We start from the raw sequence: 24,603 nt of genomic DNA, 5'->3' as shown, positions 1-24,603 counted from the left end.
GCCTCGAACAAACAAAAGCAGACCATTCACGAGACACGTGTGCAAGAGTAGACATTTTAAGTTCTAGAGAACACGAGGTGAAAACAATCCTACGGAATGACTTGCTGGTGCAGCTGCCCTGAGTTGAAAGGCCAGGTGCTCCTTTCTCTCTGGCTCTAGCAGGTTCTACGTGGTGCTGTGTGACAGGGTGGCAACCTCAGTGTTTGGGGGGTTCTAACACATTTCCATTCATACTTTGGTCTCCTATTTGAGTCAGGGAGAGGATATGGGTGTTGTTGGAGGGGAGGCTTGTCCTTAGAGGGCGGCCTTCTGGGTTGCTTTCCACCCTACTTTCTGACACAGAGACTCTCAATGAACCGGAAGCTCACTCAGTAGCCAGCCTGGCTGGTCAGCAAACCTAAGGCACATGCTGCCTGTCCAGCTTTTTATGGGAGTGCTCAGGTCTTCAGGCTCGCAAGAAGAGCACGTTAATGACTGAGCCACCTCCCTGGCCCAATATTCACATTCTAAGTACGTTACCATGCTGGTTAGTTTTTCTTTTTTCTTTTTTCAAGATCAACTTATTATATGTAAGTACACTATAGCTGTTTTCAGACACTTTTTCTTCTCTCTCCAGCCCTTCTCGCTCCAGCCCAAAGATTTCTTCACTCATTATATGTAAGTACACTGTAGCTGTCTTCAGACACCCCAGAAGAGGGCACCAGTTATAGATGGTTGTTAGCCACCATGTGGTTGCTGGGATTTGAATTCAGGACTTCCAGAATATCAGTCAGTGTTCTTAACCGCTGAGCCATCGCTCCAGCCCAAGTTCCTTCTTTTAAGCTCTATTTCTTCATTGTATGTTTGTGTGTGTGCATGTGGTGTGTGTGGCGAGGTTAGAAGTCAGTTGGCTCCTCCAACGCTGGTTTTGAGACAGGGGTTCTGTCTTTGCACTATGTGCTCTGGGCTATCTGGTCTGCTAGGCCACTGGCCCACTGTTTCCACCCAGCAATGTGGCATTCAGCATGCAGGAATTGCAGGTGGGCACCAGGTTTTTTTTTTTTTTTTTTTTTTTTTTTTGGTTTTTCAGACAGGGTTTCTCTGTATAGCCCTGGCTGTCCTGGAACTCACTTTGTAGATCAGGCTGGCCTCGAACTCAGAAATCCGCGTGCCTCTGCCTCTGCCTCTGCTGAGATTAAAGGCGTGCACCACCATGCCCAGCTTGTTAAGACAGTTCTATCTCTAAAACCACTGCAATTGGGCCTGGAGGTGATGGTGCTCACCTCTAGTCCAAGCACTTAGGAGACTGAGGCAAGGTGATTGTGGCTTAGGTCTTCCCAGGGTGAATGGTAAGATGCTCTGTATAAAAACCAGAGAGGGAAAAGATGGGGGAGAGACAATAACTATAGGCAGAGCACTGTCTGGCAATGGCAATACAAGAGAATCTCCAAATAAGAGAGGCCCAAAGGCTGGGCAGCTGGCACCAGTGGTGTCTGCTTCTCACAGGAGCACTCACTGGAACACTGGGAGTGTGACGCAGCCTAGGCAATGGAGAGAGACCTCACTCCAAAACCCAAACCGAGTCCTCTGTCCACTCCTGCTTGGCTTCTGGAATCCCTCTTTTGTTTTTGTTTATTCTATCCTACTTTTTTTTTTTTTTTTTAGTATAGAATAGAGTTTATTTGAGGCATGGGAAGGGTGGTTAAGAAGGGAGTAGAGGCAGAGAAAGAGAGAGGACAGAGAAAGAGAAGAGGAGAGGAGAGGAGAGGAGAGGAGAGGAGGGGCAGGAACATGTGGAGAGGAGATAGGGAGAAAGGGGTCAGAGAGAGAAGGGCACAGAGCTTGTTTTTATTTATTTTTAAAAATAACTTTATTTATTTATGTGTCCTGGCTGGATGGAGAGATCTGAGCACAATGGGACAACAGGAATTGGTTCTCTCATTTAATCATGTAGGTTCTGGGACAGCAAGCTTTTCTTTTTTTCTTTTTTTCTTTTTTTTTTTTTTGCCCTGCTGAACCATCTTACCAGCCTTACATTTTTGTTGTTGTTGTTTTGCTGGTTTGTTTGTTGTTATTGTTTTTAAAAAGAATTATCCACTTATGAGTACACTGTAGCTGTCTTCAGACACACCACAAGAGGGCATCAGATCCCATTACAGATGGTTATGAGCCACTGCGTGGTTGCTAGGAATTGAACTCAGGACCTCAGGAAGAGCAGCCAGTGCTCTTAACCCCAGAGCCATCTCTCCAGTCCTTGTTTGTTGTTTTTAAAACAGGGGCTCACACAGTCTGGCCTGGAGCTCTGACTGCCTCCCAAGTGCTGGGATTAAAGGCATGCGCCACCACTGCCCAGCCCCCCCTTTTTAAAAAAATATTTATCTTTTGCCATTTTTATTTATGTATGTGTTATCTGTATGTTTGCCATGTGTGCACATGCCTTCAGGGACCAGATGTGGGCATCACCTTCTCTGTAGCTGAAATCACAGGTGGCTATGAGCCACCGGACAGGGTACTAGGAACTCAGGTCTTCCAGGAGAGCAGCAGTGTTCTTCACCTCTGAACCATCTCTCCAACCTCTGCAGAGTGGTTTTCAAAGTCTAGTGTGTACATCAGAATCACTGGAGAGTTGAACAGAACATCCAGATGCCCAAGAAGAGTCACAGAGAAAAGGCAATGGTCTCCATCTTTACCGCACTTGCCAGCAATAGTTCTCAAACCTGGCTGAACTTGGGAACCTTTGAAAACACATTCCTTGTTTTACTGGAGATTTTCATTGAGTAGATTTAAGATTGTTCCTCTAAGCCAGGCAGTGGTGGTGCCCGCCTTTAATCCCAGCACTTGGGAGGCAGAGGCAGGCAGATTTCTGAGTTCGAGGCCAGCCTGGTCTACAGAGTGAGTTCCAGGACAGCCAGGGCTACTGATGAGCCAGATATGGGACACTTATTTAAGACTTAGCCAATAATTCCAGGCCTTCCTACAGTCTCAAATTCACCGAGATTACCCTTGGGTAGTTTGTAAATCACTATTCTGGGGAAACTGTAACAACTTTCTGCCTGGTTTACAGTACTTGAACTATGTATTGATTTTCAGTGTGTCCTCGCTCCACCCTAAGGGCAAGGTTCATGTGTATTTGTTTTCTGCGGCTGTTAAGCACTAGCTGCTCACTGGCTTCATAACTGAATTCTGCTTGGCTAATCTCTCCTTTCCCTCTTCCTCTCAGATCCCTACAGCCATGAAGAACAGACCCACTGCAGAACACTGGGCCGATTGGATTCATGGATTCATTTACAACACTATGTGCACTGAGACAGCCGCCAAACTGGATGGGGCCACAGAGTGAGACCCTGTTTTGAAACAAAACAATCAAAATGACAAAATATGTCAGCTCAGGACATCCCCTAAAATCCTTGCCTCTACTGGTCAAGAAATCCTAGATAAACCTGAGGAAAAATAAAAATCTAAAAAAATTATGAGGACTGGAGGTGGCTCAGCAGATAAGAACACTGACTGTTCTTCCAGAGGTCCTGAGTTTGATTCCTAGCAACCACATGATGGCTCACAACCATCTATAATGGTACCTGTTGCCCTCTTCTGGCATGCAGATGGACATACAGATAGAGCACTCATATACATAAAATAAATCTTTTAAAATATGTGCAATAACAAGGAATGTTATCATGATACAGTTTTAAAGCTTAAGGTTTATGTTTGTTTACCTTTATTTTATAGATGTTTTGCCTGCATGTATATCTGTGCACTACATGCAATTTGATACCCAAGGATGCCAGAAGAGAGCACCGGATCCCCTGGAAACTGGAGTCAGGGTCTGTTGTCAGCCACCAAGTGGGTGCTGGAAATTGAGCCATGGTCGTCCTCTGGAAGAGCATCCAGGGCTGTTAACCACTGAGCCACCTCTCCAGGCTCTTTTTATTGGTTTTGCAGCACAGTCTAATTAGGTAGCCCAGAGTGGTCTCAAATTCTGCCTTAGCCTTCCATCTGCCGGATTCCTAGCCAAAAGTTTGACTTTCTTTTTCTTGTTCTTTTTAAAATCTGGCCGAGGATGACCTTGAACTTGTCTTGTCCGGTTTTTAGTTTTTTATTGTGTATATGTATGTGTATATCTGTATATGCATATAAAAGGCCAGAGGTGACAAATCCCCCTAGGCTGGGGCTATAGGCTGTCAGCCTCCCGCACTGGGAATCCAGCCTGGCTTCTAAGAGCAGCAGTGCTGCTAATGGCTGAGCCAGCTCTCCAGCTTAAAGCCTGGCTATTCTTGAAGCCAAGTCAAGGTAAAGTTAATGATGACTAAAAGCTTGAAAAGCACAGTGATTCTGCTTTACCACCAGTAGCCCCAAATTAGATGTTCAATGTCTTCTTCCCCCTGCACCCCAGAATCTGATGTTGAAATGTTAGATCCAATGCAGGAAGAATTTGGAAGAAAATGGAATTTGGTTTGAAAGACCATCTATCTGATCTGATTTTCTTTTCTTTTTTTTTTTCTTTTTTGGTTTTTCGAGACAGGGTTTCTCTGTGTAGCCCTGGCTGTCCTGGAACTCACTCTGTAGACCAAGCTGGCCTCGAACTCAGAAATCCGCCTGTCTCTGCCTCCCAAGTGCCGGGATTAAAGGTGTGTACCACGATGCCCGGCCTGATCTTATTTTCTATCCATCTGAACTCATGGTATTTTTCTACATCAAATAGAAAAGAAAAATCTCAAAAATTGGTGAGTATTATTAATGTTATTGGGTTGTTTGTTTGTTTGTTTGTTTTCCAAGACAGGGTTTCTCTGTGTAATAGCCCTAGCTGTCGTGGATTCACTTATAGACTAGGCTGGCCTCGAACTCGCAAGAGATCCAACTGCCTCTGCCTCCTGAGTGCTAGGATTAAAGGCATGCGCCACCATACCCAGCTATTATTGTTAGTTTTAAAGATGAGATTTTACACTATATAGTCCAAGCTGTCCTTGTACATTTAATCCTCCTGCCTCAGCTTCCCAGGTGCTGGGATTGTAGGCATATATACCACAAATATCTTTATAATTATTTTATTTTTACTTTATATATTTACTTTGCATGTTTGAGAGTAAGAGTGTGCCATGGTGTGTGTGTGTGTGTGTGTGTGTGTGTGTGTGTGTATAAGTCATAGGACAAATCTGTGTGAGTCAGTTCTAACATGTGGGCCCCTGAGACTGAACTTAGATTTCCTGGTTTGGTGGCAAGTGCCTTTACTCACTGAGCCATCTTGTTGGCCCTGAGAATTATTTTAAAACCCAGATTCTAGGGCTAGGATATACATCAGTAGCAATGTGCTTGTCCAGCAGGTTCAAGGCCCTGTGTCTAATACCCAGCATCATAGAACACAATGCACAAGTGCTAATTTTTAATCCTTTTCATAAACTCATCTCACAGTTGAGGAATGAGGTGATCACTGTCACACAGAAAAAAACTAACTATAGTACATTGGGACATCAGTAAGTCACAGACAACACCCAGGAGCAACACATATGCACATGGGTCCCAGGCAGCCATTCCCAAGTCACAGGGGGACTCCTTTCCAGGCAACTGGCAAGAGACAGTCGAATATTCTCAACAGAACTTTTATGCCAGGTGGGCAACCAACAGGAAGATTTGGAATGACTCAGAGACCTGGATAGAAAAGGAGCCGAACAGAACTAGCAGCATGTCCAGCCAGAGGAGGGCTTGGCTTGGAGATTGATGTAGTTCCCTTGGGTGGACAAAGACATTACATCTTCCCTGGAATTGTTCATCATCTTTTCAACGAGGACTCTTAAAAAAAAAAACACACACACACAAGAAAAATGAGCCAGAGAAGGTAGATGGAGAAAAGATATACAGCAAACATTGTGTTACCACCAGGCAGCACACCACAGACAAGAGGTGTGAGTACCTCCTTGTGCTCCATTCCCTGAAGGAAGCTGACATCCCCGTGGTGTCATTTGTACCCCTTTGCTCAGAAATCAGAAAAGAGAACCCGTGGGGCCACAGTGGATAATAGTTTGTGTGCCTGCCTCTGGGACACTAGGGGAGACTCACCTCATGGCCTCATTAATATTTTTATTCTCCTTGACTGATGTTTCTGTCCAACCCGTGAAACCATTCTCTTTACTGAACCGGTCGATCTGGTCCCGGCTCACTGCCCAAGGGGACAGATCACTCTGACAAAAATAAAATACAGAAGTTATAACACCATAATCTTTACAGGAGTCTACACATTTAGAACAGTTTTCAACCAATGGCTGAGACACCCAACATCTAAAATCTATAGTCAACATTCTTCCTTTAAAAAGGTCACTCTCTGGGCTGGTGAGATGGCTCAGCAGGTAAGAGCACTGACTGCTCTTCCAAAGGTCCCGAGTTCAAATCCCAGCAACCACATGGTGGCTCACAACCATCCGTAACAAGATCTGATGCCCTCTTCTGGAGTGTCTGAAGTCAGCTACAGTGTACTTACATATAATAAATAAATAAATCTTAAAAAAAAAAAAAAAAGGTCACTCTCTCACCCAGGCGTGGTGGCGCATGCCTTTAATCCCAGCACTTGGGAGGCAGAGGCAGGCAGATTTCTGAGTTCAAGGCCAGCCTGGTCTACAGAGTGAGTTCCAGGACAACCAGGGCTATACAGAGAAACCCTGTCTTGAAAAACCAAAAATAAAATAAAAAAATAAATAAATAAATAAAAAGGTCACTCTTGGGCTAGAGAGCTGGCTCAGTGGTTAAGAGCACTGACTGCTCTTCTGAAGGTCCTGAGTTCAAATCCCAGCAACCACATGGTGGCTCACAACCATCTGTAATGAGCTCTGACATTCTCTTTTGGGGCTTCTGAAGACAGCTACAGTGTAGTTAGATATAACAATAATAAATCTTTAAGCTGGAGTGAGCAGGGTCGACAGGGGCCGAGCCAGGGTGAGCAGAGGTCCTGAATTCAAATTCCCAGCAACCACATGATGGCTCACAACCATCAGTACAGCTACAGTGTACTCATACATAAAATCAACCAACCAACCAACCAACCAACCAACCAATCAATCAATCAATCAATCTTAAAAAAACAAAGGTCACTCTCAGGGATGTAGAATTGGCTTGGTAGTTAAGAGCAGTGGCCACTCCTCCAGCGGAAGAGCATCACTTACATGTCAGCTCACAATGTTCTCTAACTCCAGACCCATGAAGCTGACACCCTCTTCTGGCTTCCTGAGGTGCCACACACACACACACACACACACACACACACACACACACACACACACAGGGTACACAGACTTACAAGTAGGCAAAGCACAAAATTGGGGGGAGGGGAGAAAAGCATTTTCTCAAAAATCTCTTTAAAAGAAAGAGGAGGCGGCTCTTCCAACTTGAAAGGAACAAACAGGCAGGCTGATGTGTTGGTGGCCAGGCATGGGGCATTAATTACAGCACCTGGGCAAGAGAAGCGGGGTTGTGGGTTCTAGGCCAGCCCTGGTGGGTGACACGGGAGCGATCTCTAAATAAAACAGGGTAGACATGCTCAGAAACACAGGGCCTTTTAGATACCTTTACTCTGGCCAGTGATAGACGCCAGGGACCATTTACTTAAACTGGCCACACACCTTGTTGGCCAAGAGTAGGCAGGGTACTGGCTCCCCACTGGGCAGGGTGAGCTTGCTGTCTAGATCCTGTTTCCATCTTTGGCTGTTGCTGAAAGTAGTGGCATTGGTGACGTCAAACATGATAACACAGGCAGAGGCATCTCGATAGTAGAGTCGTGTCATGGATGTGAAACGCTCCTGCCCTGGAGAGGAGACAGAGCTCTTGTGGAGGTGATTCATGAGCACCCTGAGTACCCTTCCTTCACCGGAGGTAGGACATCTGCATATATGGTAGAGAAGGCCCCACCCCTTTTTCCCCTCTGACTCTGCCTATCCCATTGAGGGATTATTAAACTCAATCATTTCCACTGCAGAGTTTGTATCCAAAGTGTGATGCCCAAATCCCTGTCTGTTCCTTGCTATCTGTGTGACTTTAAGAAAATCCGGTGGAGCACTTCAGATGTGTCATGTGTAGAGTAAGATAAAAGCTTCCACAACAGGGCTAGTGAACCAGTAAATTTGAAATATGAATAGCAGCATATATAATAAGAGTTCATCATTATCACTGTCTCTATTTTCTGGAGATCTTGTTTCTCAGTAAAGTCGGCTGAAGATCTGGCGCCTACTCTGCTACCGGGGGAACATCCACCTCTGGATCATCCACCACCTTAGAAGCTTTTCCACCCACGCACAGATGGCACGATGCCTCTTTGTCTTTGAAGCAATATGTCTCCAAAATCATCTGAAAGGCTCAGAGCGGCTCAAACTTGTAGCTTCAGGGGGAAAAATGTCAGCTTTGCCATCCCACAGTCATTTCCCCCTCCCCCACCCCAAACAGCTTGCTGGTTAAATAATTTCCCCCCCTTGTTACTGCCTGGTTTTCCCATCTTACCTGCAATATCCCAGAGCTGTAGCCGCACCATCTCTGAGTCAGACCACTGGAGAACCTTGAGAGCAAAATCCACTGAAAATATATGAATAGTGTACTTTAATGAAAACATGTCTTTACGATGGTTCTACGAGCAAGATGAAGGCATTTGTTGCTAACCCTGACAACCCAAGTTAAATCCCAAGCCTATAAACTGGCTTCTGACTTCCACACGTATGTCACAGAGTATATGTCCACACACATACACACAAAGTCAATGGTTTTTGTTGTTGTTGTTGGTTTTTTTTTTTGTTTTTGTTTTTTGTTTTTTTTGAGACAGGGTTTCTCTGTATAGCCCTGGCTGTCCTGGAACTCACTTTGTAGACCAGGCTGGCCTCGAACTCAAAAATCCACCTGCCTCTGCCTCCCGAGTGCTGGGATTAAAGGTGTGCGCCACCACGCCCGGCTGTTTTGTTTTTGTTTTTGTTTTTTTTTAATCCCAGCATAAGCTCAGATCAAATAAATATACAGTGACAACCCCAGGATCACGACACTCCAATTAGGTTTAAATCTTCAGGAGATGGAGATGAACCCCCATGGTATATAAGTGTTGGGACACATAATTCATACTCTCCAAACAGTCTTTAGTGTTTTCTCCCCTATCAGATCTTATTTCATACTGATTATCTCCATGGCTAGGGACATGGGAATGGTTATGACCATTATTATTTTTTTTTTAAAGATTTATTCATTTATTATATGTAAGTACACTGTAGCTGTCTTCAGACACTCCAGAAGAGGGCGCCAGATCTTGTTATGGATGGTTGTGAGCCACCATGTGGTTGCTGGGATTTGAACTCAGGACCTTTGGAAGAGCAGACGGGTGCTCTTACCTGCTGAGCCATCTCACCAGCCCGACCATTATTCTTGTTCTCAGGTTAAATTGTTTCTGGGATGTTTTTTAGCGTGGGGGGGGGGTCTCTCAAGGAAAGAATGAGGGGGAGATGGAGGAAAGGAAGTTAAGGTGGTTAGCTTTTTATCTTCCACCTCAACTTCACTGTTAGTATCTAATCAAATAGTATCATGAGAAAACACAATGAAAACCTCTGTATCCTCCTTAAGGCTAAGGTATATGTCCAGCAGGTACTGGTTAAGTGAACAAGATGCCACTTAAGAGCTGTGCTGAATCCCCGACTGGTCTGCAGATGCTGAAACCCCATGAGGTTGGGCTGAACAGCTATTCCAGGGGAACCTCCCAAAGTCGTGTAGTGCAGCCCTCGCTCCAACTTGAGATCCTCCTGCCTCAAGCTCTTGAGTGCTAGAATCAAAGGTAGAGGCAACCACACTATGCTGGAAAAGCTATTTGTTAAGGAGAAAAACAGAATAATTTCAGTTCAGAAACATATCCTTTCTTCTACATCTGTGACAGAAGTGAAAACGAGGGAGAATTTATAATAAACACTGGGAAAAACACACAAAACTTGCCAGAATCAATTATGTTCATACTGTCAGAAAACCAAGACCACTGGTAAAAATTAATTCACAGGACATTTTTAACCCAAAATCCATGAAATAAGGGTTTGTATTTAGAAGTGGTGGGCAAAGTAGTCAGGAAACAGTCTTTGAGATATTCTATAAAGTTTTCATCTCAAAGTAAAGAGTTAATTAAAAAAAAAACTTTCACATGTAAATCTGTGTTGGTACAAATGCAATTTTATTCTTTCACATTACCGTAACCTTGTGAACTACCTTCTCCTTGTGGTGGTGTGTGTCTGTGTCTGTGTGTGTGTGTGGGGGGGGGTAGACAGTCCGACAGGTGGACAGTTGAGTCCAAAGGCCACACTGGGAAAGAAATGAATTTACTTTTAGTGCTTCTTTCTCTCTTCCTCCCTGCCTCCCCCAGTTCGAGAGAAGAAGACAGGCCACTCGAGGTGTATTTCACAGTCTTTCCTGAATTCCTCACATTTCCCACAAAGTTCACTAATGACACCAGAGGGCTCATCAGTCTTCCCCACACCTCTGACTGCTTAGCCCCCGGGGCTTTCCTCCTTAGGTCAAGGTGCTTCTTTCCTCAACACCCATCTGATGCTCATAGGAAGCAGGGTAACTGCCTCAGCCTGCACTTGAACCCGGGCCTTTGCTGCCTGGAGAAGTTGCTCTGGGTAGCGCATGGCTGCGGGAGGGCTCTGCTCTCTGCAGTGAATAGACCCGGCTAAGATCCCTTCACCATCTCTCACCTGTATACTTTGGCCCTATCTTTGTGGGCAGGCTGGGGTCTCCTTAGAGGCGACCTCGGTACCCAGAGGCTACCGGCTGCGAGCCTCGACCCCTGCTCCCAGTCACCCGTGACCGCTCACCTCCCACGGTGGACTTGTAGTGCTTGCTGAAGCTGTCCTGGGAGTAGCGCTGGACCAGAGACGTCTTGCCCACGGCGGCATCCCCCACCACCAGCACTTTAAACAGGTGATCTCGGCTGCCCATGGCTAGTGGTGGGGAGAGTTTTTTGTTTGTTTGTTTTTCCGGGAAGTCGCTTATTTCAACCCCTTTGGCTCCCGGGTTCTCTTCCAATTGAAGTCAGACATCCCCACCCTCGGTTGGTTGAAGCTTCTCTGACTGGAAAGCAGAAAAGGAAACTTTTGCACTCGGCCTGTGCGCGCTTCCTCCCCGCGCGGCCGCAGCCTGGGTGGGGCGGGTACGAGCTCGACCCTCCGCGATTGGCACCTTCCTGTCAGGGACCTCCGAGCAGCTCGCCAGCATTAAACCGTGGCCAGCACCTTGCTTAGAGAAGTACAGATGACCTAGACCCTTTCTCAGACCGCACACACAAAATTGAGGTTGTGCAGAGTCCTTGTCCGGTCCCTGTCCTGCCACTGGCGGCGCACTTCCCTGTTTTCCGTCAAAAACGTTGTGAGCCCCGCTGCTCGGAGCACTACATTTCCCAGTGTGCCTCTTAGTAAATCGACCAAACCAGTGTGGCGACTTGCCGCGTGCACTCTTGGGAAATGTAGTTTCCTAGCTATCTTGCTCAAACTTACATAAAAGTTTTAAGGTTTTCAAACTTTAAAGAATTTAGAAATCTATTTAAAAACAATTCTAAAATTCGGCGTGGAAGAGCAGGTTTGTAATCCAGGCTTTGGGGAGATGGAAACAGGAGGATCATAAAATCCAAGTTCATCCATCATCTTCTGCAACAAGTGTGTTCAAGGACCCCCCAACCCCACCACTTCCTCTCCCCAGACCAAGACAAGAGGTTGGAAGCAGCTTCGGGTCACCCTGAACTACACAGACCATGATCATTCCTGTCTAAATCTTTCCTCCCAGATGTTTTCTTAAAATCACATTTTAAAGATTTCTAGAAGACTTTTATATTAGCCATATTTTAAAGGTTTTATAACATGAAAATAAACTACTCCATTACTAAAAGTCTAAGTTCCAAGTGAAGCCCATTTCCTGTTGTCTAAACTACAGAGTCAAATCTCGAGCCTTGTAAAGACAATCTCATATTTTCCATATGACCAATAACAGGCACATTCAGGGACATTTGACCCAAAAGATCAACCTTTAAAAAAAAATCCATGTCAAAAGTTACAGTTACATCACTTAATAACTAGCTATAGCAACAACAATGCAGAATAAGCAAGAGACAGTTCCTCATTGACACTTCCACATTTCTTACACCAGCCACGCATAGCACCAGGACATTTCCTTTTGTTGCTGCTATTATTTCTGAATACTCATAAAATGATTGGCAAATATTTTTAATTTTCCTACCTGTAATTTTTCTGTCCTGCCTGTCCTTTAGCTAGGAATTGTGGCTAGTAGAATAAGCTTCACTTTCTTTTTTCCTTTTGGCTGTTTTTTGTTTTTGTTTGTTTGTTTTTTTTTTGTTTTTTGTTGTTGTTGTTTGAGAGAGGGTTTTCTGTAGCCTAAGTTGGTGTCAACTTCCTACATACAACCGTGAACTTGTGGTTCTACTGTAACAACATTCAGTTTTGTAGTTTTGAAGAGTAAATTCAGGCGTGCTAGGCAAGTCCTCTACCATCAGAGCTACATCTCCAGCCCTCCTCCTCCTCTCCCTCTTCCTCCTTCTCTTCTTTCTTTTTCCTTTTCACAGAGTCTCTGTAGCCCAGGCTGTCTTTGAGCTCCAGATCCACTTGCTTCTGTCTCTGCTTCTACTCCCTCCACAGGAGTGCATGCACATCATATGCAGCTGTGTGTGTGTGCGCGCGGCGCGGGCATGTGCGCAAGCCCGTTCACATTGGGCTGCTTTCTTCTGCTATTCTCTCCCTTCCCCCTCTCTTTTAAAAACTGAAAATTTAAAGTTAGTAAACAAAGTAATACCTTCCTTCCATTACAACATCTCTCTCTCTCTCTCTCTCTCTCTCTCTCTCTCTCTCTCTCTCTCAATCAATATTGATGTTCTCTGTTCTAATCACCACGTTTGCCAGTCCTCTCTCCTCCACTCACCTTTAAGGATTGCCTTAGTTGTTACTGTTTTGCCATTGTTCAACACTCTTTGGCATTTATTGCCTTGTACTTCTGTGCTGCTGTTTTCTGTTTCTTTACTCCCACTTCTCTGGTGATCACTTTTTAAATTTTCTTTTCTGGGATCTCCCCATCCTATCCCTTTAAACATTTCCTAAGGATTGGTCTCTGGGTTAATTATTCTATAGTCTTACAACTTCAAGTTATGGCTTCAAGTATATCTGTTTTCACTTTATTTGTTCTTTTTTTTTTTTTTTTAAGATTTATTTATTTATTTTATGTGTGTGAGTACATGGTTGCTGTCTTCAGACACACCAGAAGAGAGCATCGGACCCAATTACAGGTGGTTGTGAGCCACCATGTGATAGCTGGGAATTGAACTCAGGACCTCTGGAAGAGCAATCGGTGCTCTTAACCACTGAGCCATCTCTATAGCTCACTTTATTTGTTCTTTATTTCTAAATAATTGTGTTCACTATTGAGAAAGGAACCTCCACTTGTGCAGATCCACCACAGCCTTCCTTTTACACATCACTGCAAAAATCTCCTTTCTCATCTCTCCCATTAAGAGGGGCAGCCGTTAGTCTCATCTTTCATGTAGAATTCATATTTTGAGCATTATTAATTCTTTTTATACATCCAATCACCTCAATCACTCCTTTAAAAAAGCTAGTCACCACATCCTTATTCTTTTTTAAAATTTAAATTTATTTTAAATTTATTTTTTACACTTTATATACCATTCCTGGCCCCACCCCCCTCTCCCCTCCGTTGACTGCTCCATATCCCACACCTCCTCCCCACTCCACCCCATCTCCATGTGGATGCCCCCACCCCCCACACCACCTGACCTCTAAACTCCCTGGGGCCTCCAGTCTCTTGAGGGTTAGGTGCATCATCTCTGAATGAACACAGATCAGGAAGTCCTCTACTGTATGTGTGTTAGGGACCTCATATCGCCTGGTGTATGCTGTCTGTTTGGTGGTCCAGTGTTTTCGAGATCTCGGGGGTCCAGATTAATTGAGACTGCTGGTCCTCCTACAGGATTGCTCTTCTCCTCAACTTCTTTCAGCCTTCTCTAATTCAACAACAGGGATCAGCTGCTTCTGTCTATTGGTTGGGTGCAAATATCTGCATCTGACTCTTTCAGCTGCTTGCTGGGTCTTTTGGAGGGCAGTCACGATAGACCCCTTTTTTTGTGAGCGCTCCATAGACTCAGTAATAGGGTCAGGCCTTGGGACCTCCCCTTGAGCTGGATCCCACTTTGGGCCTGTCGCTGGACCTTCTTTTCACCAGGCTCCTCTCCATCTCCATCCCTGTAATTCTTTCAGGCAGAAACAGTTATGGGTCAGAGATGTGACTGTGGGATGCATGTCCTTATTCTTTTTTTTTTTTTGGTTTTTGAGACAGGGTTTCTCTGTATAGCCCTGGTTGTCCTGGAACTCACTTTGTAGACCAGGCTGGTGCCTGCCTCTGCCTCCCGAGTGCTGGGATTAAAGGCATGCGCCACCACGCCCGGCCGCCTGTCCTTAATCTTAAAAATGTTTCTCAGTGTCGCCTCTGAGGATCTAAACCAACACAAGGAATTGCTCCTGTTGTTGGTTGGTTAGCAGAACTAGAAGGTAGGACCCTAGTTTTGATGCTACCACATGCTTTGATTGCAGTTCGTAGAGAATTGAACTGGAAGCTTCATCTCTGCCAGCAGGGGCTCCACAGGCTGCTGGGGAAGGGCTGTCATGGATGGTGAACCCTGTATGTATGCTACCCTCAACTCCGAGCAAGATGTGTCCAGTGGTGCAGTAAAGGTGTGACTATTCTGGGGACAACCAGTCGCTTCTATTGTTACTTTTACTTTATGGGTAAGAGTCTGTTGCCTGCATGTATGTCTGTGTATCACATGTGTGCTGGTCTCCATGGAAGTCAGAAGAAGGCATTGGACCCCCTAGTAGTTATCATAACCAATGTAGTTACAGATGGTTTTGAGCCTTCATGTTGTGAGGTGCTGGGAATTGAACCCTGGTCCTCTGGAAGGGCAACAAATGTTCTTGAAATGTTGAGTTATTTCTCCACCCATCTACCCCCAAAGTATTTTATAATTGAATTTGAGGCGGGCTTCCCAACAGGGCATTCACATCTCTTCCTGTAAACCTTGTCTGAAGCCTGTGGCTGGGGAGACCTAAGACCTAGTGGGAAAACTACTATTGTTGTTTGTGCTAAATGGATAAGTTGTGTCTGTCAAACAGCCTTGTAAGTACTTACTTATATTTATTCCCATCTATTAGTGCTTTCAGCATTGGTATGAGATGCTTCTTGTAGTGGGTGATGGTTCATTGCAGAGATCCCTACCTGGTCAAATTGCTAAGGAGTGATGGGATAGCCATATTACCCCATCCAAGGCTCAGGGAACACTGCAGAAGAGGTGGTAGAAAGAACGGAAAAACTAAAGGAAGAAATTAGGTAGCTGTTGTACTCATGAGCACATGAACGGCAGCTGTGATCCTCTGCACAAGACCTGCTAAGATTGGCCTCACTATCAGTCCATCATGGAACAGGGAGCAGGGAGCAGGGAAAGGACTTAAGAAATCCTGAGAAATTGGCTGTTAATGGTGTCAGGGGAGAGACAATTTGTTTGTTTGAGACTGGGTTTCTCTAGGTAGCCCTGGCTGCCCTGGAAGCCTCTATGTAGACCACTCAGGCCTCGATCTCACAGAGATCTGCCTCTGCCTGCTACTGCCTCCTGAGTGCTGGGATTAAAGGCTGCCACACCCAGTAATGGACAATTTTCTTTTCCAATGGTGTAGCCACTGGTAAGGTGCCTATGCTCCTGTAACTAAGCTCACCCATGCTCTGGTAAGCATCCCTGATTCAACCCATTGGGGGCACCACAAAAAGAGTGAAAGTGGGACATGAAAGAGGAACAGAGTCAGTGGGAGAGGAGGGCAAGGGACAGTAATAGGGGGTTATTATGACCAAAATAATTGTATGTATGTATGTATATATGTGTGTGCATGTATGTTTGTATGTATGTGTGTATGTGTATGAATGTATGTATGTATGCATGTATGTGTGTACGCAATATGTATATATGTATGTATGTGTGTGTTTATGCATACTAAGCTGTCATCCTTAGATGGAGACAGTTGTCTTTCCTTCTTACTAATCACTCTGAAGCTGACACTCTGATTGTGGTTTCCCAGGGAGAGAGCTGTAAAGATGAGACAGGAAAACACATTCAGAGTCTGGAAGTCTGCATTGCTCGCACAGTTTTGGGACAGAGTTTGGAATCAGGGACATTGGTCACTTTTGCATGGTCGCCTGTCACTCCTTTGATAGATGTCTGCATTCCTCATTTCTCACACTTTGCTTTCCATCTTTTATTCTGAAATATTTTTGACCCTGCTGAAGAATACAATCCACACTGGCTTGCTCTTTCACTGGGTTTATCCAGGATGATGGCCTAATCTTGAAGGTCAGCGTATGGACTTTAGATTCGCCATGGGAATACGTAGCAGGCAAGAGGTCCTCATGCTCAGAGATAAACATTAGAGAGATCGGGAATGTTAATAACAAAGAGTGTCTCCTCAATGGAGCAAATCCCTGTTTCCCACCCAGAGAGCTGGGAGTGGATGCTGTTAATGACCTGGTCACCTTTGCTCTGGGTAGAGCCAGACCTCACCCAAGTCTACCAGAGTGTTTATCTCGGACGCCCCCTCTCTAGACTTTCAGCTTTCAGCGCATAGAATCCATCCTTAGGGGAGATGTCACATACTTTATAGCCTGTTATGCTGTCTCAGTCAGAGACCATACCAGATCCTAGGTCCTTAAACTATAGAACCTATCTTCATAGCCAAATGTGTTTTGTAAAGGAGTTTCTGTCTAGTCACTCTGTAAGCTTCATTGTGTACCTGGAGCTGTAATCATTATTGCCTGGAAACGTTTTCAAATTGTACTGTGTACGCTGGAGAAATGGCTCAGCGGTTAAGAGTACTAACCGCTCTTCTGAAGGTCCTGAGTTCAAATCCCAGCAACCACATGGTGGCTCACAACCATCCATAATGAGATCTGATGCCCTCTTTTGGTGTGCCTGAAAACACCAAAACAAGTACAGTGTACTTACATATAATAAATAAATCTTTAAAAGGAATTGTACTTTGCTTAAATATGCCAGCAATATGCGGTTGCCTGGTGTCAGATTCTCTAGAAGTTTTATTTGTATTAGTGTTTGCCTACATGTCAGTGTGTTATATGCTTGCAGTGTCTATAGAGACCAGAGGAGAGGTGGTTCCCCTGAGACTGCATTCACAGCCAAATGCGAGCCAACATGTGGCTACTGGGAATTGAACATAGGTCCACTGAAAAAGCAACCAATGCTCTTAAGCACTTGAGCTATCTCTCCAGATCCCAACCTACTATTAAAATACCTTGGACTAGCAGTTACTACATGGGGACAGCTCAGGTATTTTGATGGTTAATTTATGTTTTAATTAATAGATGAATTATTTTGTGTATGTGTCCCTGCATACATGTGCAGGTGAGAGTGTGTCATGATGTATGATGGTCAGAGGTCAAGCCATGGGAGTCAGTTGATTCCTCCCACTGTGTGAGTTCAGGGGATTAAATTCAGGTCATGAAGCCTGAGTCACAAGCATCTCACTGGCTCAGTTAATTTCTCCCTTTTTTCTTGCCATTCTGTTTTGGTCACTTAATTATTTGACATGCAGCTAACTAGAGTGTTGTGCGACATAACATCTCATGTCACAGCCCATGCTGGCCTGAACTGTTTAAACAAAATAAATAATTATATCTATATAAAATATATAAATGTGTTATATATATTATATATAATGTATAAACATGTATAAATACATTATATATAATATATTATATATGCATACATATATATGTGTATGTATTCATATATAACAGGTAAGGTGCCCCAACAAACGGCCTAGCAACCTAGAGGCAAAGGACAAACCCAGACAGTGGGGAGGCTGTGGGTCTTCTGTAGGCATATAGCTCTCCTGATAATGATTGTTTTGTTTATTTGCAGTGCTATGGATTAAACCCAAAGTTTCCTGCATGGGAAATAAATAGAAATTTACAATAAACAAACAAACAAACAAATTAATTAATAGCATATACCTGAGCCAGGTGGTGGTGGCGCACGCCTTTAATCCTAGCACTTGGGAGGCAGAGGCAGGTGGATTTCTGAGTTCGAGGCCAGCATGGTCTACAAAGTGAGTTCCCGGACAGCTAGGGCTATACAGAGAAACTCTGGCTTGGAAAACAACAAAAAACAAAAAACAAAAAAAAGAAAACAAACAAACAAAGAAACAAAAAACTAGCACATGCCTGGTGTGTCTGTGAGGGGGTTTTCAGAAAGGAGTAAGGGGAGAATGGCTATGTATGTGAGGGGCACCATCCCACAGGCAGAGGCCAGGAGAGAACAAAGAGGGAAGAGTGGGGAGCCTGCTGGCTGGCACACAATGTTTTTTAAGACAAAAATCCCAAACGTTCCATTTACCAAATGACTCTATGCTGTGGTGAAAACCCGCCAGCTCCGAGAGTCCGAGAAAGCACCCAGCTGACCTTCCTGCTCCACCGACTTCCCAGAAGGAAAAGGCTCCTTCTCCAGGCTTCCTTAAACACCCTTCAAGCCTCTCCTTTCTCTTTCCTGGGTTTGCTTTGGTTCGCTTCCTGTCAACTAGTTGCTTGCTCGGTCTCTGGACATATGGCTGACTTTATTTAACCCTATTTACTGAAAGCTCTTGAGTTAAATGTGTGTGCTAGGGCTGGGCCACACCACAACAGGTTTTGTTTTTTTTTTTTAAGTTCACAATCTTGGGGCTCACAATGTGATCAAATATCCTGCAGCAAACATATGCATCCTCTCTCTGCTTCCTGGTCTCCAGGGTCACAGTTGCTCTGCACCTCCATATCCCTGCCTCTACCATGTGGTAAAACTGAGCCAAACTAAGTCTCTCCTCTTTTAAATTGCTTCTGTCAGAAATGTTATCACAGCATAGGAGCCTGACTAATAGAGACGTACACTGTTTCTGTCACTACAGAAATTGTCACAACCCCCACCGGAACCTTGGTTTTAGACAAACTTTCACTATGTAGCTTTGGCTGGCCTCAGACTTGCCTCTGCTTTTTTGCTGGATTTAAAGGTATATGCCACCATTCCTGGCTTCCCTTCTTTCTAAACAACATTGCTTTTCTTTCTCAAGAGTAAGCCAGCAACCTGGGCTATGAAGCCAAATTCTGTCTCCAGAAACCAAACCAGACGAGTCCGGTCGTTTCAATAGAAAGTCTCACATTCGGGATTGTGCGATTGTTTCCTCAAGATTAATAAAACCGGAAAAACATTTTTGGCAAGTGTCGTCCTCAGAGGATGTGGTATGCATTCTAGTTGCTACTGCCAGGCAACTCTTGGTGATGCCTACAGTATGCACCCAACCAACACTTGCCAAAGAAATGACCTTGTGCCAGACAATTGCCTAAGAGCATAGGAGTTGGACTTCAAATATCCAGACCTTGGAGATCCACCAGTATCCTAGAAACAAGAGAGGAAAAATGCTTTGGAACTTATAAGGTGACCCAACAAACAGTCCAGCACACCCTGAGACAGCCGTGCGTCCTCTGCAAGCAAATAGCCTAGGATCTCCTGGTCATGGTTTTGTTGGTATTTGTAGCACCAAAGATCAAACCTAGGGTTTCCTGCAAGGGATTCAAGCACTCCACCGACTGAAGCTACAGTCCCAGTTCCCATCATGCTGTTTTGGTGATTGCTTTTGGGGTGAGAGAAGGCAGTTTGGTGAAACGTGTGGCCCAGTCAAGCCATGACCCTGAGGCTCCAGGACCAAGGTACCTAGGTAGATCCCTGAGAGAGAGGCTGCGGAGCTGAAGGGTGAGCTGCTGACCACTCTTCTGCCAGTGTGTGCCCAAATCTAGGGCAAGTTTTGAGGCTGGGTGTAGCTGGGAATCATTGAAAACGTTTTTACCACACTTGTTGACTGATTGCCTCATTCATTAAATATCCCCCCTCTTGTTCCAAATAAGGACTAGAGAAGAGAGAGGGAGGGAGAGAGAGAGAGAGAGAGAGAGAGAGAGAGAGAGAGAGAGAGAGAGAGAGAGGAAGGGAACAGAAGCCAGAGAGTAATTGAGGTTTCAAAACGGAGCCCGTGGCCACAGCTGCCAGCAAGGCTTTGAGAAAGTGGCATCTGTGGGTTCTGTCCTAGCTTCTGCCGTCCTCTTCATGAACTCATGTGCTCAGAAGTGAGGAAGAAGAGACTGTCATTCCCGAGGGCCATCCACTGAAGTCACCCTGCCCAGGAGTTGGAAATACCAAAGGGCTGTATACATAGCTAGTGAAGTGTTGAGCTAAAGGGAAGTTGTTTAGCACGGGCGACAAGGCCTCTGCAGGAATCCTGGCCACACAACTTAGGGCTTCCCATGACAGAGGGACCATTCTTCCTGCAAGATCTAGGTTCTCTTAAGTGTCTCTATTGCAGCTGATTTTGTCTGGGTCATAGAGCAAAGACCTTAAGACCTCTCCCAAACAATTTGCCTTAAAATGAACAGAACATTTCCTTAGCACCACAGACTGCTGCCCTTGAACTCTAAAGTACTAGAACTGAACTCTGTTAGATTTCCTAGGTACCTCCTCATCAGCCACTTGCCTGTGAAGTTTGTTTCTAGAGAATGAGTGTGCCTATCAGGCTAACAGATCTGTCCTGCTCACAGACCGCTGACGTCTAGCCTCGTAAATACCTCTGTGACTTTACCAGTCGGAGTCAAACTCCCTCCCTATGTGAAATGATTTCTAGGTAGGACTGGGTTCCTGAGTTTTGGAAGATGAGGTTGGGATCAAGGCCTTGATACATTTAACCAGTGAGAATCTCTGTGCAGCTTATTGGGACACTGAACTCCACTTCTGCTGCGCTCCTGTCTAGTTCTTCATATTATCCCAGCTCTATATTTTGGGTATTTTTTTCTTTTTCACTTTGCTTTGTAAATATTTAACCAATTTAACCCATGTTGTATCATCGTAATAGCAAAACTTCTTTTTTGGGGGGATTTTTCGGTCTGACCAACCGTCTCACGAGGAGGCATTGCTGTCCATCTCTGAGAGCTTATAAACTAATTATGATCAGAAGCTGGGATCCAAGTCTTTATCTGTCTACCTCTAAGTATTAGGATTTGAAACATTAAATTGTGACTGCTCGTGGCGGCACAGGCCTTTATTCCCAGCACTCAGAAGACAGAAGTGGGTGGATCTTTGTGAGTTCGAAGCCTGGTTTATAGAGTGAGTTCCAGGACAGCCAGGGCTGTTATACAGAGAAAGTCTGTCTTGAAACAAACAAACAAACAAACAAACAAACGAACAACAAGTCATTAAGTTGTGTATGTGGGTTAGGGAGATTTCCCAGGGGAGAGTATCTTCCACCTGTTCTCTGTGAGTTTCCTTATTCTGAAAGTGGGCAAGAAACCTCTTACTTATGAAGTTAAAAGAACAAGGGAAGGATCTGGCAGGGAAGGCAGCCTGGCAATTGTTATAGGATATTCGATGATTGTTCATAGAAAACCTTATTGTTAGCAAAACACGAAAACCTAAAAAGATCCTGTGTTTGTCAGATGCAGCTAGGTGTGTCCTGCAGAGGGGAAGTTTGGGTGTGTCTCTAAAAGCCTCCATAGATAAGAATGCTAAAGAATGGAAAGGTTCTGCTTGTTTTAAGGCAAATTGCTTGGGAGATGACTGAGGCAAAATCAGCTGGATGGCCTTGGTTTGCCCCCCCCCCCCACTGTGAAGGTGAAATGGTTTGGGCCCCCAATGACTTAGCTTGGAGCTAATGGTGAAGAGGCTCAGCCTGCCAATGGTGTAGGGGAGAATCCAGACTTCGATAGCAATTGGACCTTTGAGAGTTCTGCACTGGCTTGAGTTTTGGGTGCTCGCTCTCTTTTGGCTTGGAAGAGTTTCTTGGAAGAAGCTCTAGGTAAGAGATAAGGATTCTCTCTCTGGCCTGTAGGAGCCACAGAGAAGGCCGCTGACACGACACAGGTGAAGAATTCTAGGAAAGAGAGCTAAGGAGCTCTCTGGGTTTGGAGGAGCTCATGAGAAAAGTAGACTAGCTTGGCAGAATGACCCAAATAGAAAGAGATTTCTAGCAGTTCAATTGTAGATAGAATCAGGCTTGTAAATAGATATTTTGTATACAGTTAGGAAAACAAAGTTATTGACTGAGCCAGCAGGGTTTTACATTAGCTCCCATCCCAGGTGTCATTTATTTTACTTTATTTTTTTAAAGATTTATTTATTTANTATATGTAAGTACACTGTAGCTGCCTTCAGATACCAGAAGAGGGTATCAGATCTCAGCATGGATGGTTGTGAGCCACCCTGTGGTTGGTGGGATTTGAACTCAGGACCTTCAGAAGAGCAGTCAGTGCTCTTAACTGCTGAGCAATCTCTCTAGCCCCCTCAGGTGTCATTTATTGGTATAAACATTAGATAACATTTAGAAAGATCAAATATTATAGGCAGTCGTGTCTAGTTGGAAGTAGAGCTTTGGGTAAGCCTGACTCATCCAGAGACTTCTGGCTGCTGTCTTTCACTTTGATAGAGGAAAATGATAATCAAACACTAAGCTAAAGAGAACGACAGAAGGCAGAGGCATGAATGGCCACACCATGGGCTCTGTCCTCTAGAGCACGGGAAGCACAGGGACAGAGTGGTCATTTTCTTGTCTTGGGAATAGGTCTCCAAGAGTCCTTGGGGCGATGCTTGATAACCTCTTATTTTTCTGAACCTGTTTTGCCTCTGCCTTCCAAATCCTGAGATTATAGGCACGTGCTACTGTATCGAGTTGGCTTTGTTGAGAATCTGCTGTAGCCCCAGCTGGCTTCAGACTTACTGAGGATGACTTGGAATCCAGATACTCCTGCCTATACCTCCCAAGTGCTGGGAGAGCAGGCATGCACAATCTTGTGTTCTTATGCAGTGCTAGGAATCAAGCCCAGGGTCTCATGCATGCTACATAAGCACTCTAGCAATTGAGTACATCCCCAGCCCTGGTCTTCTAACTTTTTAAGAATAACAGCAATGGCTAGACTGTATTAGTCATGCATACGGAACTGCATGGGAATATAATCATAAAGTTTTTCTTTTTTCTTTTTTTTTAAGATTTATTTATTTTATGTATATGAGTACACTGTAGCTGTACAGATGATTGTGAGCCATCACTTGGTTGCTGGGAATTGAACTCAGATTCTCTGCTCGCTCTGGCCCTGCTTGCTCCAGCCTAAAGATTTATTTATTACTATATGGAAGTGCACTGTAGCTGTCTTTAGACACACCAGAAGAGGGCATCTGATCTCATTATGGGTGGTTGTGAGCCACCATGTGGTTGCTGGGCTTTGAACTCAGGACCTTCAGAGGAGCAGTCAGTGCTCTTAACCACTGAGCCATCTCTCCAGCCCAAAGTTTTTCACATTAGTGTAAAAGTCATTTTCTTGATCAAACTGTCCTTACTTTTCTGCAGGTTCAGATTTATTTTTAATCTCTTTTAATCTTCTAAGTTAGATATTTCCAGAGTAGTGAAATGAAAACATCTCATATTTCGATAATATAAAATGCAGGTCCGCACACCCAAAGTGCTGAGTTTTAGCTGAAGGGGATGACCAATTTCAGACCTAAGTTTAGAAGGCTGTCACCTGACTGCTTGGCTACTTGCAGGATTGGAAGTGTTGTCTGTAATTATGTTTCAAAAAATATCATCAGAGAGAGGCTGTGCCTGGCAGGTGTGTTTTTAAAGTATCCATTGGGAAATACTGTGTATTCCAAGAATCTGCTGGGAACTCCCTCAAACCTGACCCCAGCCCAGGCAGCATTATGTGATAGGAATTGCGGCTGAGTGCTTTCCAGTCTCAGAATTATTCTTTACCAGCTCTGGTCCAGGACTAGCCATTCGAAGTAGCTATATCTCAGACTGTCTCCCTCCCTCCCTTCCTCCCCCCACCCCGCCCGTCTTTCTGCCTCTCCCTCTTCTCTCTCTCTCTCTCTTTGCAGTTTATATTTGGATGGTTTTGAGATGATGTCTCACTCTGTGGCCATGGCTGGTATGGAACTCACTATGTAGAACAGGCTGGCTTTGAACTTGGGGCAATCCTCTGGCCTCTTGTTTCCTGAGGGTTGGGCTGTAGATGTGTGGTATCACTTTGGGCCTGAAAGAAGCTGTGTTAAGAAGGCTACTTGGGGTTAATAACTAATATTTTGCAGTTAATTTGTTGTCTGAGCAAAACTGAGCTAGCTTGTAATGCACAAACATTTTAATGATTTCAGCAATGTTTTCTGTTTATTACAAAGGGGTGGCTTGGCCAGCAGCTTCATCTGTCTCCAGGCACAGCAGGAAGCACTGGACTGGAAGAAACTTGGCTTGAAAAACTGTAGTTGGGCCAGATATTTAATCTCTCTTATTCTGTTTCTGTCTTGTAAAATAGTGATAATGTCTACTCATAGCTACTAGAAATATTAACATTGTAAATAAGTTTACTAATTTAACAGTATACTGTATGGGACAGCAGGCTGTATGGTAAGACACTATGTAGATCATTGACAAGCAATTATCATCTTCTCATTAACCCTTAACAGTCTACTAACATGGGTAGTTTGAAGAGTCAGTTCTA

The 24,603-nt window shown here is 44.5% G+C and overlaps 1 protein-coding gene across 1 annotated transcript; it reads right to left on the bottom strand.

Moving 5' to 3' along the window:
• Positions 1-5,344: 5,344 nt before the first annotated feature.
• On the bottom strand, positions 5,345-11,290 carry Rab29 (RAB29, member RAS oncogene family). Its single transcript, XM_021198649.2, has 5 exons — positions 10,791-11,290; positions 8,458-8,529; positions 7,587-7,768; positions 6,034-6,155; positions 5,345-5,766 (listed from the first exon to the last, which is right to left on the bottom strand). Exons 1-5 carry the CDS (start codon positions 10,912-10,914, stop codon positions 5,652-5,654), a joined length of 615 nt encoding a protein of 204 aa, XP_021054308.1. The 5' UTR covers positions 10,915-11,290; the 3' UTR covers positions 5,345-5,651.
• Positions 11,291-24,603: the final 13,313 nt, after the last annotated feature.

Source organism: Mus pahari, chromosome 5 (assembly GCF_900095145.1).
Source record: "Mus pahari chromosome 5, PAHARI_EIJ_v1.1, whole genome shotgun sequence".
In the NCBI taxonomy this organism is placed as follows: domain Eukaryota; kingdom Metazoa; phylum Chordata; class Mammalia; order Rodentia; family Muridae; genus Mus; species Mus pahari.
The sequence above is the reverse complement of the archived record's forward strand: the minus strand, read 5'-3'. Positions and strand labels throughout refer to the sequence as shown.